The 19,863-nt window shown below is 37.8% G+C and overlaps 2 protein-coding genes across 3 annotated transcripts in view; one reads left to right on the top strand and one right to left on the bottom strand.

Annotated features, from left to right (window-relative positions):
• Sdc (Syndecan) overlaps positions 1 to 19,863 on the bottom strand; it is a 442,876-nt gene that overhangs the window by 145,093 nt on the left and 277,920 nt on the right. The window lies entirely within an intron of this gene.
• Positions 5,193 to 13,829, top strand: LOC141437971 (lipase 3-like). Its single transcript, XM_074101580.1, has 6 exons — positions 5,193 to 5,386; positions 7,228 to 7,426; positions 8,201 to 8,380; positions 9,566 to 9,759; positions 12,350 to 12,499; positions 12,643 to 13,829. Exons 1-6 carry the CDS (start codon positions 5,282 to 5,284, stop codon positions 13,021 to 13,023), a joined length of 1,209 nt encoding a protein of 402 aa, XP_073957681.1. The 5' UTR covers positions 5,193 to 5,281; the 3' UTR covers positions 13,024 to 13,829.

Raw genomic sequence — 19,863 nt, forward strand, 5'->3', positions numbered from 1 at the left:
CCTGCATCCACCGTGAATCCACGGCTTTAACTAGGTCGTCCGCCCATCTCGTTGGTGGACATCCTACGCTGCGCCTGCCGATCCGCGATTCTCATTCGAGAAATTTCGGCCCCAACGGCCATCTGTTTTCCGTGCTATATGGCCTGCCCATTGCCATTTTAACAAGCTAATTCACTTGGCTATGTCGGTGACCCTCGTTCTTCTTCACATCTCCTCTCCACATTTCTGATTAATTTTACTTCGTCAATTAAATCAACGTAAGCCACAACTACCAGCCGTGACATCCGTCCCCTCCCTGTCCATAATTTACGCAGATCGCCACATAATACCCGGATTTATGTAGAATCAATACCGCTATATATATACTCAGTTTAGTCGTAAAGTGGCTTTATTGGGTAATAACAGGGTGATGTCAGATAGCTTGTTTGTCAAGATATTTCTTTAGGTATCGTAAATAGGAATAATATGACTTGGCGGTTTTCGTGGAGAGTCTAAAATATGAAAGGGGTTAAGTGTGTTTGTCCCAATTTTTTTTTTTATGTTTACACCTATATTTCAAAAGAAATTAATTATTATTTTATTGAACGCTAAAGTGACTGGCTGAATGATAGATAACACGCAGATGCGCTGCATTCTCCAGCTAAGGACAGCTTAAGAGTTGGGATGCTCTGCCATCAGCTTCTGTGTTCCCTGATCACTACAATCTGTCCGTCTTCAAATCTAGGGAGAATGTTAATAACAGACAGAACAGAACACAATGACTCTATAAGAGTCCCGTTCGTCCTTTTGAGGGGCCTAACTCTAGAAATTGACCTCTAAAGAACCATTGTTATCATTAACGCGTGTAGACGATATTAGTTGTGAAATAGATTAAAAGATAAAAATCTAAATCATTCATTAGTTGTTATGACGAATTTGTCAAATGTTAATGTTTGGCGAATTCCACTCGATCAAATTAATTGGATACTATATTATCAGAGATACACCATGACCGATTAGAATCGATTGTTATTGCGGAGTAGCAATAATGTTTGAATCGGGTTGTTGATTCCATGCAATTGATTCGGACCGGGTGACACTCTTTCCCGGCCCGGATAACACCGACATGGAAATACGGGCCCTGTTTTTTGTGTACACACCCATAGAAACTGACAGGAGCTTCTATGGGCGTGTACACGAAAAACAGTGTCGGTATTTCCATGTCGGTATTGTCCGGGCCGGGAAAGAGTGTCATCCTTCGGACCTATACGTATCGGTGTCTCATCTTACCAGTGGTGTGATTGTGGCCAACGCAAGCCTCTCATGACAAAGTCGACGAAGCTCCTATTTCACGTAGTTTACGAGCTAAGGGGCCGATGACTTTGATCTAATCCATTTTTAAACCGCGACGAAAAAGAGGGGTGTTATAAATTTGGCCGCTATGTGTGTCTGTCTGTCTGTGGCACTGTAGCTCTTAAACGGGTAGCCCGATTTTAATGCAGTTTATTTTATTTGAAAGCAGAATTTCTAGCAATGGTTTTAAGACATGTTTCATCAAAATCGGTTCTGCCGTTTTTGAGATCTTGAACTTTGAAGAGACAAAGTAGTGGGACTTCCAACTTTTTGTTGAACCACCTGAACATAATATCAAATGTTATGTCAAAAGGTGTTAGGATAAGTTTATGCCATTTAAACGTTATGCTTGTCAACAGCTGTTACATAAGCACTTAGTTGTTAGCTAAATTCCGATTAACGTAGCCGGCACATTGTATACAAAATGTTTTTATACTGGTGAGCACATGGAATATTTTTTTGGTAAAAATTTCATTTTAAGTACAAGCTTTTTTTATGACTGTACTTTTGTTGATGTACTTGCATTGTCACCCAAACTACATTTGCATACCAAATTTCAAGTCGATGCTAATAACCGTTAGAGTTCCGTCCTGCGGAGACGATCCTGGCCGGACTACCAGGATGTCATTACCAGGTAATTGTATTGTCACATTTGTCACGCAATTTACATAAGTATGCCAAATTTCAAGAGAATCCGACTACTAGAAGCGGGCCAAATTTAACTTAGAAGATTTGACCCGCACATAGATTAAATCATACAAAGTTAAATAAAAACTTCTTTTTTTTATTCGACTGGATGGCAAACGAGCAAATGGGTCTCCTGATGGTAAGAGATCACCACCGCTCGTAGACACCTGCAATACCAGGGGGATTGCAGATGCGTTGCCAACCTAGAGGCCTAAGATGGGATAACTAAAGTGCCAGTAATTTCACCGGCTGCCTTACTCTCTACGCCGAAACACAACAGTGCAAGCACTGCTGCTTCACGGCAGGATTAGCGGGCAAGATGATGGTAGCAATCCGGGCGGACCTTGAACAAGGTCCTACCACCTGCAAACTTTTAAATTTTTACAAAAAATATGACATCTTTGGCTTATTAGTATAGCAGTCTACTGCTGGACACAGGCCTCACCGTAATAGCGTTATATTATCCCAGCCTGTCGCATCCAGGCGGGCTACTACCAAATTCGAAAATCTAAGTTCGTATCGTACCGTCCCTTTCGCTCTCGTATTGAATAATATAAGCGCAAGCGGGACAGCAAGATACGAAATTCAAATTCTGCACTTCGTAGTAATAGGGCATTCTGATAACTACTTTTCGCAAATCGTCGCTCCGCCTACCTGAACTATATAGGTATGCTTGCTTGCTTGCTACTGAGCTTGCTGTTCGGTAAAATGGGCGCGCTATAAAAATATGTACGTTTATGTCAAATTATTTGCCCTATCAAGTTATAATATAACTATTAAGTACATAAATTATCATGAAATAATTCCATAACATTTCAGCAGGAACCACTGAACATCCTTGTACAGATTTTTCATCGGAATTTTGTTTGAAAATGTAGCCACTTGATGCGGTACTTTGAACATCATCAATGAAAGGAAACAATACAATACAATGAGTTTTTAGTATACACCACAATAGATATAGAAGTAGGTAGATACATTTTCAAGGTTAGCTATGTATAAGCGGTCTTATCGCGTCAGAGCAACAACAAACATTTGAAACATTTACCAACCATTATTAAAAAAACCTGGAAAACATTTATACGGGTGTTCTAACTAACTAACACATCACCTGATGAAAAATTCTTTCTTATAAATTTTGAGACACTTTCTATAGAATACCTACACATAACTAACGCCATGCTGAGTGCAAAAACCAAGGATTGTAGTTTGTAGGAAAGCTCATAATGCAGAGATCCAAATTGGAAAGTATATAGAGTCTCTAACACCAAATAAGGTACACGTATAAATTTTTAAGTGAAATACCTGTGACATACAAACAGGCATGGTCTTATAGATTTATTAGGATACCATTTTTGTAATTTTGGCTATGGAACTTTAAAAAAAGGAAATTCCCTAAATACGACACCAGTACCTAAATATTTTATCTTTGATTGAAATCACGATTATAATTCGTTAAACACTTGAATAGATAGTACTGAAATAACTGATAAATTACCAAACGTCATCACAAAACTATTACATACAGTATTATTGAGACTGCTGTTCTACTGAATACTGACGAGGAAATGACTTGGTGGGTGAATATTGTATATTATATCACTGGGGTCAAACGTAGGCATCCCTCCATGACCATCACTACAAAAAAAGAACAAAGTAAAAATACCATATACGGGACTTATCGCGCTATTTTTACACAAGTAATATTTACCTCGACGTTTCTGCAACGTGTAAAAATAGCGTGATAAGTCCCGTATATGGTATTTTGACTATGAGTGAGAATCACGAAAGTTTAAAATGTTATAAGAAAGGACAACTCACAACAACAATTAACAAAACGTCGACAAGAGTTGACACAATAAGTGCTGTTACAACACTGAACAAATAAACAAAGTGCAGGTAAGAACTAACGAAATTCGTGATCTGGCAGCCATCATAGATCACGTTTTGTCAATTACATACTGATTAATGGAAATTAAAATTATCATGCTATTCAGTTTGCCGATAACTATAGCTATACTCGGACATTTTCAAGTGAAGAATCTCAAACCAAGGGTCTGGATTAAGGTTACTTTGGCCATCTTAGGGCCTCTGTCTACCTTGTAATCTTCTCTTTGCGTATCAACAGCGATGAGCTATGTTTCCAAACAAGAATGCAGCCACGTCGGTGGCCTTTTTGTTGGTATCAACTAGATACTTTATCGTGCAAGCGGTAGCACCCGAGGCGGTAAGTTGTCCATCGATTGAATGGGGTCACTGCAGCTACAAGACGCTAGTTTCAGACAGCCTTCTCTGATACAAAGGAGTCTAGAGGCCTTATCGTCTAACAAACTTGGAATCACAATTGCTTTCATCACTTCTTTCTGTCTCATGTATAAGTCGAGGGTAGAAAGGGATTTTGAATGCGATCGTGCACGTCAGCGTGTTAGACAATACGGCCTCTGGTACCTAGGCCCTGAGTTCCATTACTGCTGTTACTGTCTTCATTCGAGCAAAAAAACAGCAGGCGTGGACCTGACGAAGCAGGCGACTGCTCCTATAGAATAGTAACGTGTTCTAGTTAAGCGGCAATTACACTGAGTCGTTCGCCGCATTTTGCATGCGGCGACCGCAAAAGTGTAAAGAACACGGTAGTCGGCCGCATTCGGCGAGCGACAGCTGCCACCGCCTTATAATATGGCCGCCGCAGTAGACGGACAGACTAATGTAAAGGCGACGGTCGTTCGCCGAAGTAGTTTGAAACAAATTCGGCAACCGCATTAGGTAAACAACACAGTGTAATTGCCGCTTTAAGCTTTAGTTTGGGTGTACAGTTTGTAACATGCGTGCCCAGACGATGACTAATAATTATCGTAATGCGTATAAGATACGAGTATGTGTAAAAACTTAACTCCTCGCCTGTTTTATTTAACTTATTGCACTATTGTGGCGCTAGTATCGCGCATCAATATAAATAAGGTTTTTAAGTTTGTTTGTCACTGTTCCATTGCAATCGGCTTCGGAGTAAAAGTCCAAAAAATCAACCGGTCTCTCATTTCGGGCACCCAACTTTACAAACATATCTTATCTCGGTTATCTTCTGCAAAAATCTTATCCAGTTAAATTACGATTCGAGTGAAATAAAAAACAATGATAACTAACTTGATTTTATAGTTAATATGTTAATATACCCCTGCGTACAAGAAAACGACAGATAAGGAGGAAATATAAATATCATCGAGTAGCTGGCGAGGGTTACCATTTGTAATCTGTAATCTGTATAATGTTGTGGCGCGCTCTTATTTTGGTGATGGTGGCAGTCGTGGTGTCAGTGTGCTCAATGCCACAAGATGGCGTTGAAAGTAGATTCATCTCAATCAGAAGAATCGTGAGTTGTTTAGACGCAGCCATATTTTGCTTTAGGATTATCTAGTAACGTGTAAAAGGCACGATCTTTTTCCTGTTTATTTCAGTGATTTTAAACTTCCTTTAGTCTTTATGTGACCTAATGTTTGCAGTGTACCATTATATAAATGCAGGAATTTTTTAACCGATTTCAAAAAAAGGAGGAGCTTATCTATTCGGTTGTATTTTTAGGGTTCCGGAGCCAAAATCGCAAAAACGGAACCCTTATAGTTTCGCCATGTCTGTCTGTCTGTCCTTGTCCTGCTTTGCTCAGGGACTATCAATGCTAGAAAGCTGTAATTTTGCACGGATATATATGTAAACTATGCCGACAAAGAAGTACAAAATAAAAATTAAAAAATTTTTTTTAGGGTTGGTACCCATAGACGTAAAGTGGGGGTGTTTTTTTTTTCTCACCCAACCCCATAGTGTGGGGTATCTTTGGATAGGTCTTTTAAAACCATTAGGGGTTTGCTCAGACGATTTTTTTGATTCAGTGATTTGTTTGCGAAATATTCATCTTTAAAATCTAAACTGTTGGGTGGAAAAATTTGAAAAAAATCAGAATGGTAGTAAATATATCAAATTTACAAGGACAATTATAGAGGCTAAGATTGCTTGAGAATTATTAGTAGTTTAAGAGTAAATAGCAGCCTAAGGTATAAAATATAGCTAAACTTGGAAGATTCCGTATAAAACACGAAATCCTTCGAAAAATATTATTTATTTTGTTCGTAATGGCTACGGAACCCAATTTCAGGCGTGTTCGACACGCTCTTGGCCGGTTTTTTTATGTTCGTTACCTGAGAACTCCGTCATTTATAAACCGATTTGAATTTTTTTTTTTGCGTTCATCTAGGAATGCCTTCAATTAGGTCCCATAAGCACCAAATTAGGATCTGATGATCGGATCTTAAGGAAATCGAGGGAACTCTTCAAATATTGTAGGGACACCTATGGTAATTTAGCTATATTTAGCAGTTACTTGTGCATTTGCTCTTGAAATCATAATTTAGTGAAGTGGAACTGATGATGAAGACCACATTTGACCAACAGAGCTACTACTCAATAACAAGTAGTTCACGGGTTGAATTTGAGTTACTTTAACACAGTTGCTAAGCAATTTATGCTCGTCGTAATGCATATGGTAAAATGGAACGGGTGGTGCAGCTCCAGCACTCCTCAATAATGAACGTCTCGAGCAAAAGGTGTCGAGCAGTTGACATTAAACTATTGTATCTCAGATTATTTACACTAAAAAGTGAGAAAAAAAAAACATGAAAATATTTTTCTACCAGTCTGAAGTCGGTGCCTCAGCACGCGACAGCAGGAGTGATTGAAGACTAATATATAAGTAGGTATGTAGGTGAAGTAGACGGCTATAGGTCCACTCCTGCTGGCTCGTGCTAAGGCACCGACTTCAGACTGATAGAAAATTATTTTCATGGCTTTTTGTAGTCGGTTCAATTTTTTGTTATACATTTTTTTATCGTTTCAAACTATACTTTCCCTACTGTACCTACCTACAGTCAACTACTGATACGGCTTTATTAGGTACGTTACGTGTACTACCTGGTTATTTTACGACCTTGACGTTCTACTATCTGGTTATTTTACGATCTTGACATTGTACTATCTACGATCTTGGACATTTACGACTTTGACGTAAGACGACGTTGAGCGACGTCAATGAAGTCGTGTCTTATACATATTTTTGTAACTTTAGCCGTATCGATCTCTTTGTACCACGGCCCTATGTTGGAATATTTTCGCTACATATTTTATACTCGACTTATGTACCCTAACTATTTCTTCTTTTATCAGATTGACACAATAATCTCCGCGGGTTTCCCCGTAGAGGTTCACGATGTCACCACAGAAGATGGTTATGTCCTGGCCATGCACCGTATACCCTATGGGAGGAGCGGTCCCACTGCAGAACGGAGGCCCGTGGTGTTCCTGATGCACGGCGTCATGAGTGCCTCAAGTCACTTTGTCAGCTTGGGTGCTGACCATAGTATAGGTGAGTTGTGAGTTGAGTGCTGGTACTTTTTAAGACCAGTAACCAAGGCAGTAACCAAGAATATGTAGGTACTTCAGTTGATTGGACTATCAAATTGTTAGTTAGTGATCACCTTGACACAGATTGTACAGATTGTATACAGTTGTATACATTTTATTGGAATCTGCGACTGATTCTGTTGCTATGATAACCTAATAAAAACATCCCCTAATAGGTCGATCTTATAGACAGTTTAGTTTTATGATGTTGCGTAATAAATTGATCAGAGATTGAGAGCATAACACCGCTTATAATTTGAAAGCTCTAAATAAAAATTCGTATAATGTCTTGCCGTGGCATTATGCTGAGTGAGGACCTGTTTAGCGTCATGTAAGTAGGTATGTCTTGTATTTGTTTTATGTTTGTTTTTATGGCGTTAAATAAATGTATATTCTTTCTTTCTTTATTATCTTATTAATAACCTCATCAACTTCTATCTTCTTATTCTTATTCTTCTTAAGACCATTAGGTATGTATTAGCATGGGTTTCTTTTTATGAGTTGATGTATTGTATTTATTAAAGAATTGGTATTGTAGTTTTCACTATTTCTAGCTTTTAAACTGCTTTGTCGGTCCCTAAATGCTCCTCTCATCCACTCAATCAAAGGTTAACTGCTAAGTTCTCTTTTGTACTTTGTATCTCAACGGTCAATTATGTTTCTTTCTATATTATCTTACAATAAAGTGTTTACATATATAAGATCATTCACATTATATTACTATTGATTATTTCAGCCTTCAACTTAGCCGATGCAGGCTACGATGTTTGGATGGGGAATGCCCGGGGCAACGCCTATTCGCGCTCCCATGTGTCTCTTAACCCAGACGACAGCAGTGAGAAGATGGATTTCTTCGACTTCAGCTGGGAGGAGATTGCTCTCATAGACTTACCAGCTATGATTGACTTCGCTTTAGGTAATGAATTATTCTAAAACCTTGCTACTCAGCTGAAATAAGCACGACAGCGACAGACTCAGTGAATAATGTTTGTTTTACCATCGTATTGTCGGCTAAGTTCGTACAGCACGATTACTTGGAGTTAACACTTGACAGATGGGCGTGCCTTCAATCAATTTTCAACTTTGATGTCATACAAATAAAATAGTTTTTACATAATCTGTAAACGTGGGTAACGGTATACTAAAAATGGCTTTATTTGTTTGACGTCAAAGTTGAAAATTGACTGAAGGCGCGCCCATCTGTCAAGTGTTAACTCGAATTAATCAAACTGTATTTATCTTGCTTTTTTAGTTACTCTCAGTAAACTTTAAGCTAGTTGAGATAGCAAGATAAATACAAAATTTTTCGACAAAATACTATAGCGTCATCTATTTTTTATTAATGCAAAATAGGCTTGCGTTTGTCCATAATCACATTTGATGGTAAGCGAAGAGACCTCATTTCATGGCCACATTTAGATGATAGTACGCTTACCTAGTAATCAAACCACTAAGCCACCACAGCATCCCGTAGCGTACTAATCTCATTTTAATCAAAAGAGCATTTTTTTTAAAGCAAAAAACACATAGCTTGTAGAAATATCCTCGAAAATCTAGAGTTAGAGGTAATCAACATCATCAGCCAGAAGACGTCCACTGCTGAACAAAGACCTCCCCCTTAGAACGCCACAACGAATGACAACTCACCACTTGCATCCACTGGTTACCCGCAGTTCTCACGATGTCGTCAGTCCAGCTACTGGGAGGCCTGCCAACGCTTCGTCTTCCGGCTCGTGGTCGTCACTCGAGATCTTTTCTCCCCCAACTATCTATTCTTCGAGCGATGTGGCCCGCCAATGGCACTTCAACTTGCATATTTTTACAGCTGTGTCGGTGAATTTAGTTCTTCATGCAACTAATTTCCGTATTCCGTAGTTATTACTTATCGGAGTTAGAGGTACAATACAATATAGGTATAGGTATTTTGTATTAAAAAGAAAAATAATCTCACGTCGATATTTTAATTTTAATGTGGTGTCATCTTTGAACAAATGGTTGAACTACTTAAAAAGACACAATGCGTTCGCTCGGTTATATAGGTAGATAGGTACTATTTTTCTAAGAGCAATGAAAACAGGCCCTTTTTTAATTCTATTTTTAGCCCACACTGGACAACAGAAGCTACACTACATCGGCCATTCTCAGGGAGGTACGGTGTTCCTAGTGCTGAATTCAATGAAGACTGAATACAATGAGAAGATAGCGAGCGCTCATCTTTTGGCCGGTGTCGGGTATATGGCCAACTTCCCTAATGCACCATTGAGGACTATTGCTGCAATGACGACACCAATTTACGTAAGCATCTGTTGATACTATCCGCTCGATTGACTTCTTTAATGGGAGCTGACAGGAAAATGCTAGATGCCATTAGCACAAAATACAGATAGTTCAGAAGTCAATCTCCTGTATGTACTTCACTTTTCATACCTACGCTCGGCGGTCGCTCTAAGGTTGTCAACTATGGCTTATGCACCAAAAAACTATCGTGGTAGAGGCACTCTTATCTAGTTGTTTGATTTATTGTTGAGAATGAAACGGGAAGAATGGAAAAATAAATTAATAACTAAAATATTTTAAGTTTAACGTCATTGTTATATTATAAATTTGTCACAGAAAATATCTTGCGACGATTTCGTTATTGGCGAAATTCACGATTATTTAATTTAAACAACCGTCCACTGAATAGTTATACTAACTTTTTTTTTTGTTGCTCCATTATTGCACAAAAAAGTTCACAGACGCGTGTCTCAAGCGGTAGGCACTCGCGCTCGCACTGGTCCCAACCGGCCCGAGATACCGTGTCCGTGAGCAGTGTCTATGTGTGCGTTGCTCGAACGCACTTGTATGGAGATTGACTTCTGAACTATCTGTGTTTTGTGCCGTTAGTATCGTTTGGTCCGTTTGACGTTTAAGTATTGCGTACGATTGCCTTAATTAGTTATGTAACCAATCTTTGCTCAGAAATTCTTTTAGTTCATTGATATGGACCTCCGCAAAGTAACGCCTAATTCAATAAATTATTTATTTAATCAATCAAAAACATAAAAAAAATACAAAGTTGACAAACGAATCTCACGATATTAGCTCCAACTAGCCGAAAATCGAAGTTCGTATCGTACAGTCCCTCCGGCGCTTAGGTATGTTATTTAATACGAGAGTGAGAGAACTTCGAATTTCGTAGTAGCCCCTCTGTATCAACTATATAGCTGTACACCAGAATAAAAAAAAAAACAAAGTAATTATATGTTTAGGTGATTCGATTAAAGTACAGCTACTGGTAGACAAATAAACAAAGATTCAATTTTTCCCTCTCGCTTGACCGGTTTTTATGGTTTTTATGTTTGTTGATGTGTTATAAGTTTGACTGTTATGTGTGTCTGTGCCAGTCTGTCTGTGGCACCGTAGCTCTTAAACTTGTGAACTGATTTGAATGCGGTTTTTTTTATTTGAAAGCAGGTTTTTAGCGATGGTTCTTAATTACGTTTTTAGACATGTTTTATCAAAATCGGTTCATGTTGATTGTAATTGAGATAGAACGAAAACAACACTGTTTTGTATGGGGATTCCCCTTCCTCTCATTCTATCTCTGTTACGGTTTAACCTCCTAAAAAAGTTACTATAACTATGCACACCTACAAAAATGATGTGAGAAATTTGACGTTTATAAACTTATAAAGAAGTGGACGTCTTTCGGTCGTTCGGCTGACATGATGATGTATTTATTTTTATCCACACCCACACAACGCTGAAGGGCAATGCTACGAGTATTTGAAATTATCTCGTTGTTGAGCAAAAACTATGCTATTCAATGATCTACTTATATTTGTCATATGACAAATGGATGAAGTGCCCCTATTGCGTATTTATTTCAAGTTCACGAGAGGCATTGAAAAATAATGAGCCTATAATGATTACCCGCAAAGTAGGTTTGTTCCATCCATCCATTGATTACATTTATCCGTCAAATAAAATTAATCATCACGCATGCAACACTTTTTAGTACAGCGTGACGTCACTGGCCCCCACTTCCGAATTTTGACGCGCTTTATCTTTGTCATTTTTTGTTTGATTAATCGATTAATCCATACTAATGTGTGTTTGTGTATTTGTGTGTTTGGATGTTTGTCCGTCTTTCACGTCGAAACGGAGCGACGGATCACGTGATTTTTGGCATAGAGATAGTTTATGGGCCAGAGAGTGACATAGCTACTTTTTATCCTGGAAAAATGCACAGTTCCCGAGGGAACAGCGCGCGATAACCGAATTCCATGCGGGCGAAGCCGCGGGCAAAAGCTAGTTGATTAATAAATAAAAGAAAAAATATGTGTATTACATATTTTCCGATAATCTCTGATGGGACTAAATAGACTAACATTTTGTTACCCAGGAAAAGAATAAAATCCAATTGTCAAGGATATCAAATTATGGATGGATTCCAGTGTGAGCCCTATCTTTTTGACCATAGGATTCATCATCTCAGCCGTAGGACGTCCACTGTTGGACATAGGCCTCCCCCATAGACCTCCAGTCGCTTCGGTTGGCAGCGGCCTGCATCCACCGTGAACCTGCGGCTTTAACCAGGCCATCTGTTCTCCGTGCTATATGGCCTGCCCATTGTCACTTCAACGAGCTAATTCGCTTGGCTATGTCGGTGACTTTTGTTCTTCTACGTATCTCCTCATTTCTGATTCGATCCCGTAGATAAACCCCAAGCATAGCTCTCTCCATAGCTCGCTAAGCAACTCTGAGCCTATTTATAAGGCATGTAGTGAAGCACCACGTCTCGGGTCCATATATCATCACTGGCAACACACACAAAGCGACCAAAGGATTATTAGTGCAAAACTAAATGGGCCATATGTAACACTAACTTACGACTTTCTAGGCCTTGCTGCTCAGCATGGGCCTGGTGGAAATATCCTTGGATGCTTTGCCCATCCTGCTGCCAAACGACGGTCAGAAGGCGTCCGATTACTGTTTCGGTGACATCAAGTACCAGGCTTTTTGCGACATGATCGGAATAGATATTATTCTGGTAAGTTTCAGTTTGTTTGTCCTAACTATCTATCTCTTGCTTAAAAAAGTTGAAGATTCATTTGATCGATTTATTTCCGTATAATCGGTACACGAACTCTTTTGCATAAAGATTTGATTAACAAGCCAAACTTTATGTTCCAGGAGGACAGTATCATCTTTGCCTTAGAAATGGGTGGGTCCTCCATCAAACAAATCGCTCACTACGGCCAAAACATCAAGGATCAAGCTTTCAGACGTTGGGACCACGGCATCATCCGCAACCGCATCATCTACGGTTCCATCACACCCCCCTCTTACGACATCAGCAAAATCACGATTGATGTTACCATGCACTATTCTCTTGGAGATATCCTTTTAGACGAACGTGATGTTTTAGCAATGGCCGCAGTCATGCCCAATACAGTTCCCAGGCAGATTTCAAGAGCTTCTTTCTTACACGTTGACTATATTGCTTCTTCGGATGTCAAGGAGTTGGTCACCGATTATATTATTGAAAAGTTGGATGCCGCTGAAGGAAGATAAAGAACAGCTGACTAGGAACCGCTGAATATTACGTTTAATTAACCAGATTATACTAGGAAGTTATCTCTACAAAAAACAAGGTTGAAATTAGAAGACGATATTGGAAATTACTTTCAGCAATTACGTTTAAGCTGGATAGTGACCGCTACTTAATATTTAAAAGGGTTTTTACTATAATAAATTGTTACCATAAAATATATAGATATATATATTTATATAAATACCAATAACCGGGTCAAATTATGAAAGCATCAAACCATTTTGGTCAGGAATAAGGCCCAAAGTTCGTCTATTCGTCTATTTTGATTTCCTTCGTTTATGAACCACACTCTGTATTTTACTAGTGAATACCATATCTTAGTAAAATTTTAAAACGCGAAAAATATGTGTATTAAGTATAACAGCAGAGTGAAAAAACGACACCATGACTATGATTTTTGAAACCACATCGCTCGAATATACCATAAATAAAAGACCATTTTGTATTTCGTCCATTTTTTTCGCTTTATGTATTTTTGACACGTACCTACCTACCCGTAATTTACTACCAATTTCTGTGACTATACTATACAGGCTGTAAGTAGGTACGTACATGCAGTGCCAGCACGATAAGCCTGCAGGATTGATGAACTTGCAGATGCTGCAATGATAAATGCACGTCGCCGCATGTTAATACTGAAGACGGATGGCGCGGACTGGGAACCAGGGCACTAAGTGCGTCATGGTGACTTGATGCACCCAGAATACTCTACTGTCTGTGACATAAGTACATTTTGAAAAGAGCATTAAATAAATCATAAAATTAAGATTGGTTTTTGGAGTCTTTTTGTATTTTTTATTTCAGCTCCAAATTTTGTTACTTTTACGGTCATCCCGTAAAATCCATATCGAAAATACAAACTGAAATATAGATACACAGAAAAACCAAAAAAAGAGACCAGCCCTGGGAATCGAACCCAGGTCCTCAGCATTCCGTGCCGCGTGCCATACCCCTACACCACCACTGGACAGGAATACAGACACGAATTTCTCCTATGCACCACATATCTCAACTTGTTTGTTTCTTATTTAGTCACTTAAGCAGCGACACTAGCGACATCTATGTTGTAGCCATCAAGTTGTAATTAACTGAGAGCCATGATCTCTTGTAACCTAAAAAAAATAAGTTGCTTACTAACTACATGAGATCAAAAGATATCTTTTCATGAATAAAATTAAATGTAATATAACGCTAGTCTGAAACCGCCCTACTGGTAGTAATAAATTTAATGTAAAATAAAAACAAATTAGATATACCTCTAACATGCGAATATTTCACATTGCTGGATAATTTCTTACAGGCGTTTCTTTCAGCAGCTATTTTCTCAGGACGACATTATACCTACTTATACATGATGATTGATTAAACATTTTGAATGACATTTAATTTTCGTATTTAAATTTAATAATGTTGAAATATTAGTATTTAATAATAACTGTAAAATTAATTTGTCCGCTATGTAAGTATTCAGTATTCAATAAGTAATTGTTTATGTTAACTTATTTTAATTAATTTATAAACTAGATTTAATAATAATTAAGTAAATAAAATAGAAAGGATGTTGGCCGGTGAAGTTTTTTTTTATAATTTTAATTCCCGCCATTTGCAGTGCGAAAAAGAACACTGCGAAACGTTTCGTAATGAAATGTCAAAGTTGCGATCACACAATGCACCTCATTGAATTACCGATAGCGATATCGTTAGTAGCACATTGTACTACGCGACTAGAAAACTTATTTTATGTAAGTAAGTCTCAGCTCAGCACCGCGCCCGCCGCCCCCTTGGTTCTTGCGCCCTAGCCTCCAGCCTTATTAGCCTGTGGGTACAACAGGACCTTGTTTATTTGCAGGTGGTAGGACCTTGTGCAAGGTCCGCCCGGATTGCTACCACCATCTTGCTCGCTAATCCTGCCGTGAAGCAGCAGTGCTTGCACTGTTGTGTTTCGGCGTGGAGAGTAAGACAGCCGGTGAAATTACTGGCACATGAGGTATCCCATCTTAGGCCCCTAAGTTGGCAACGCATCTGCAATCCCCTGGTGTTGCAGGTGTCTATGGGCGGTGGTGATCTCCTACCATCAGGAGACCCACTTGCTCGTTTGCCATCCAGTAGAATAAAAAAAAACTTGGCTGCATACGAACATCGCAAGTTACATAAAATCTTATAAAAATAAAGCAAAAGACATTACCTTAATGGGGCCCACATAACTAGGTGTCATCAGACCGTAGAATCGTAGAATCTTACCTGGATACATCACATACGTAGATAAGATAAGCTTGGATTATGTCCGATAGAAAGTTTGTTTTAATCCTAGAATTAAGGCGTATCGCATATTTAATTACACTTAATCTAATTTAAATACGTATACTTAGCTGTTTAACACTTACTCTATATTATACATTCTCGTTTCCGTCCGTATGTCACAGCCACTTTTTTTCGAAACTATAAGAACTATACTGTTGAAACTTGGTAAGTAGATGAATGCTGTGAACTGCATTAAGATTTTCACACAAAAAAAAGCAAAAAACAATAAATTTTGGGGGTTCCCCATACTCAAAACTCAATTTTTTTTCATCAAACCCATACGTGTGCGGTAAGTATCTATGGATAGCTCTTCAAAAATGTTATTGAGGTTTCTAATATCATTTTCTTCTAAACTGAATAGTTTGCGCGAGAGACACTTCCAAAGTGGTAAAAATGTGTTTTAGTGGTAAAATTGGCCGTTTTTTAATAAGCTTTTATTTAACTTGCCCTTCTTGTTGTTGGGTTTGTTGTCGGATCACACTTGGAAGTTAATTTTGACCAAAGTAAGTATGTAAGTATGATAATTGATGACAATACAAGTATTCAACAAAAAGTATAAACAGCAAAAGCTTGCTGTACGAAAAGCTACCTGAAGATTTTCTATTCCTAATGCAGTGAACTAAACTACTGCTTCTTCACTCAAACCGTTCGCCACAACTGTGTGACATTATGGACCTGTTTCACCACTCCTGGATAGATTTTATTTGACAGATAAATGTGATGCCGTCTCCGTCTATTCGGACAAAACAAACAGAGACGGCATCACAGATATCCATCACATAGAATTAATCAATTAATGTTGAAAATCAATTAAAGCAGAGCCGTATGTATAGGTATACCTCCTCTTGCGCCTCAAACAGCATACTCGTTCGCCAATTTCTTTTTGTTTAATATTATGGTTATGATTAGGTGATGTTATCGATAATGAACGATTATCTAGTTCAAAATGTGTCAGTGTCTTGTGTGTGTTTATCTTATTATTGTTTTGTGGTTAAATGGTTTAAGAGGACGGTAGAACGGGACAGTAAATGGGATTGTGATTGCGAATGTGTTAACCAATGAAGCCTCAGGTCCATCGGAATGTCCACGCCTGGTTTTCTATTTAATTCATACCTGAAACAAAAAAAAATGGTTATCAACTCCATCTTACCGTGACAGCTTAGTGATTTGACCTATTGGCTTTCAAGCAGAGGGTTGTAAGTCTGGGCTCGCACCTCCGAGTTTTCGTAATTTACATGCGAAATTACCCTTGAAATTTACCATGACCTTTAACGGTGAAGAAAAACATCGTGAGGGAATCTGCGAAGAAATTGAACGGTATTGTGTCAAGTTCCCAATCAGCATCGGGTCTGCGTGCGAATTGGGCGTGCCCAGGGGGCGTTCAGGGGAGGGCAGCTGCCTACCCTCTGGAAATTATACGTTTCTCTTACACAATACAAACATATACTTTATGTTTCGTGTATGTGTCTTAGCATAGTGTGTATGACAAAACAAGTGCGGGAATTCTGACCTAAAAAAAAAGAGATTCCCCCTCCCCCGGCCCAGAAGCTGGGTACGCTCTAGGCTGTGTATCGTATGACTGTGTACTATCCCATGCTAAATCAAACCATGCACGAGTCAAATTTGTAAGTCACTCATTCAATCAGGAACGAAAAATATTTTCTCGAAAGTTCCTTTGAAAAATAAATCATTTTATCACTCGTATGTGATCGTTTGATATAATCTGTCCTAAATCTATAGATCTTATTTATACTTAATTAATTAGGTTTAGGTGATTGTATCGGTGGTTTAATACATTTAAAGTGCAATTATGGTGATGGATCGATGAAAGAAGCATGTTGTTTTATAGCTTTAGTTCTGATGATCTAAAATCTTTAACAGAGATAAATATCTATTTTTATATTTCCCAGATTTGTTTGTCATCGACAATAAAATACTAAAGATTTTGGACTGTTAGTGCCTCCAACGTAGTTAATAATGATAATGTAAAATGTGCAAACAGTGTAGGTACCTACTGAGACAAAACTCGAAAGCACCATGGCAAATATTAAAACATCATCATCATTTCATCGGCAACGATCAAACGAAATCAGAAAAGATAAAAATAATCATCAGCTCATTAATTAGTTACGTTACAAATAACAACAAATGCCCACGTCACTAGTATACGATATACCTAATCAATCACACATACACATGCCTGACATATTTCATGTAATCACGTATGACGTCTAAGCCAGTTGTTAGCTCCAGATCGTTTTAAAAATCACGCAATATTCACCAATGTAGGTAGTTACCTACAAGGTACAAGGTTGTTAAGAGTATGTAAATATAATTTAACATTGAGATTACATCCATCGTGGTAATAACTATTACCACACTGTTTAGTAGATACACGTTATGCAAAAAAAAAACAAATATGCATGGCCATTTTCTAAATAATACAAATAATGATTAAAAAAAACTCTACATTTTATGGGGATACCTCTGTGCTTTGGCGTCAAATCGTATCGGAAGTCAAGTTCCACTTCGGGTCGCTTGAGCCAGCGAAGTAGTAAATATAAACTTCATTTTATTTTTTGATGATACAACGGCCAGATTACTTAATCTGTGAAATTTTCAAGATTATACTTATTATGATTCAAAAGATACAACCCTTAAGAGGACAGGCAAAAGTCGAACACAAACGAACAGACAGACAGTGAAAATATATACCGTTCGACAACTTTTGGCCAGGGAACCTTAAATAGCAAAATACATAGGTGCTTTTTTCCATAACTATCATCTCTCAACTCACAATAGATATATTATCTCGATGCCATCGAAAATTGCCTACAGTGTTACGTATCGCGTGTGTAACCGACATAGGTCGCGGGTGATTTAGTATCGCTTTTGCGGAGGGCGGCGTCCGACAAGATTTGTCGCATTAGGTTCCACTTGTGTGACTGGTTATTGATAACCTACCCACGGTGCTGAATAACTGTATACCTAAAGTACAATTTAATAGAATCTGTCAATTTTCTACATATTTAAGACACCCTATCGTGGGCACACTTGATTATATATGTCCCTGTTGTTGCAATTATCATCTAAAAGGAATAAAAAAAGAATAATAGTCACATCACAAAGCCTTAGGCAGCCCGGTGTTTATATTAGTAGGCTGGAAGTGTCTACAGGATTGTCAGATTCTATTGAATTGGAGTGTAGTACCATCCACGACGCGTGATTTAGACAAAATTAGACATTGTAATAAGAACCACGGCACGCGTCACCGTGAATGACTACCTATATCAGTATTTACGTGTTTTAAATTTAACCGAAAAATATTTCAGTAGTGGTTAGAATAGTTTAACTGAGCACCCGAGAGAAAAGGACGAATGAACGTGATTGCAATAAATGAATATGAATGTGAAGGAAAGGTCGAGAGGGCAATGGGTTTAATGCTCGAGTTCACACTTTTCTTTTCACTTCGATTGTAAGAAAATGAAATAGCAATAGTGGAAACAATTGTTCACTACCTAGGTACCTTTTATCTGTCATGCATTGCTATCTACCAATAATAATTCTTATTATATTATTTAGATAAAAAATAAAAATATATAAATAATAATCATAATAATCATTTATTGTGTGTGGAATTCAGGTTACAGTTAATGACAGATATAGTTGTACAAGTATAGTTTCACCAAACCCTACCCTTTCAGGTGTACACACGAAAATCGATTTAAATTGAAAATATAAAATTAAATTATTATTACATTAAGCATAACATCAAAAGTTAAATGTCCACGATTGATTGATATACCTACCTACAAATTTAATACAATTCACAATGTCAGTCAAATTAAATGTCAGATATTCAATTAAAACACAAAAAAAAATTACAGTTAAGAAAAGACCTTACCCTAGCCTAAGTGTAATTTACTCTTAATTCAATATTAAATAGATGTCATTCTTAAATAATCATTAATACAATAAAAACATTTTACGAAATATTAGATTTTTTTTATTTTTTTATTTGTGACTGCTGGCACCTGAATAGGGAAAGAAAGAAAGAATACATTATTATTCACATTCACAAAAAGACACACAAATACAACAAAATTATTTAGGTAAAATGGCTCGTTTTGTGCTCTTCTTGTACAATCTACAGTTGTAGGAATTTTCGGCCGCCTTTCGTCAAAGTATTGACATTGGTAAAATATACTCAGCGGCAAAAAAATCTTTGAGGAGTGAACCAAATTTTGTGCCACTGAGTAGGTATACCTAGTGCCATCCACGAAGACGCTTGATTTTGTCAATATTAGACATTAATGACATTGTAATAAGAACCACGGCACGCGTCATCGTGAATGACTCTACCTATAAATACCTACCTATATTAAAAACTTCACCGGTAACTATGTACTTAGGTATCTATATCTATGTATCTTATCTATGAATGTAACGGAATCTTTCAACGTTCTTTTTACCGACCTGTTGTGGTATTGGCACAAAAG

This window comes from Choristoneura fumiferana, chromosome 18, assembly GCF_025370935.1.
Source record: "Choristoneura fumiferana chromosome 18, NRCan_CFum_1, whole genome shotgun sequence".
NCBI classification, from domain to species: Eukaryota; Metazoa; Arthropoda; class Insecta; order Lepidoptera; family Tortricidae; genus Choristoneura; species Choristoneura fumiferana.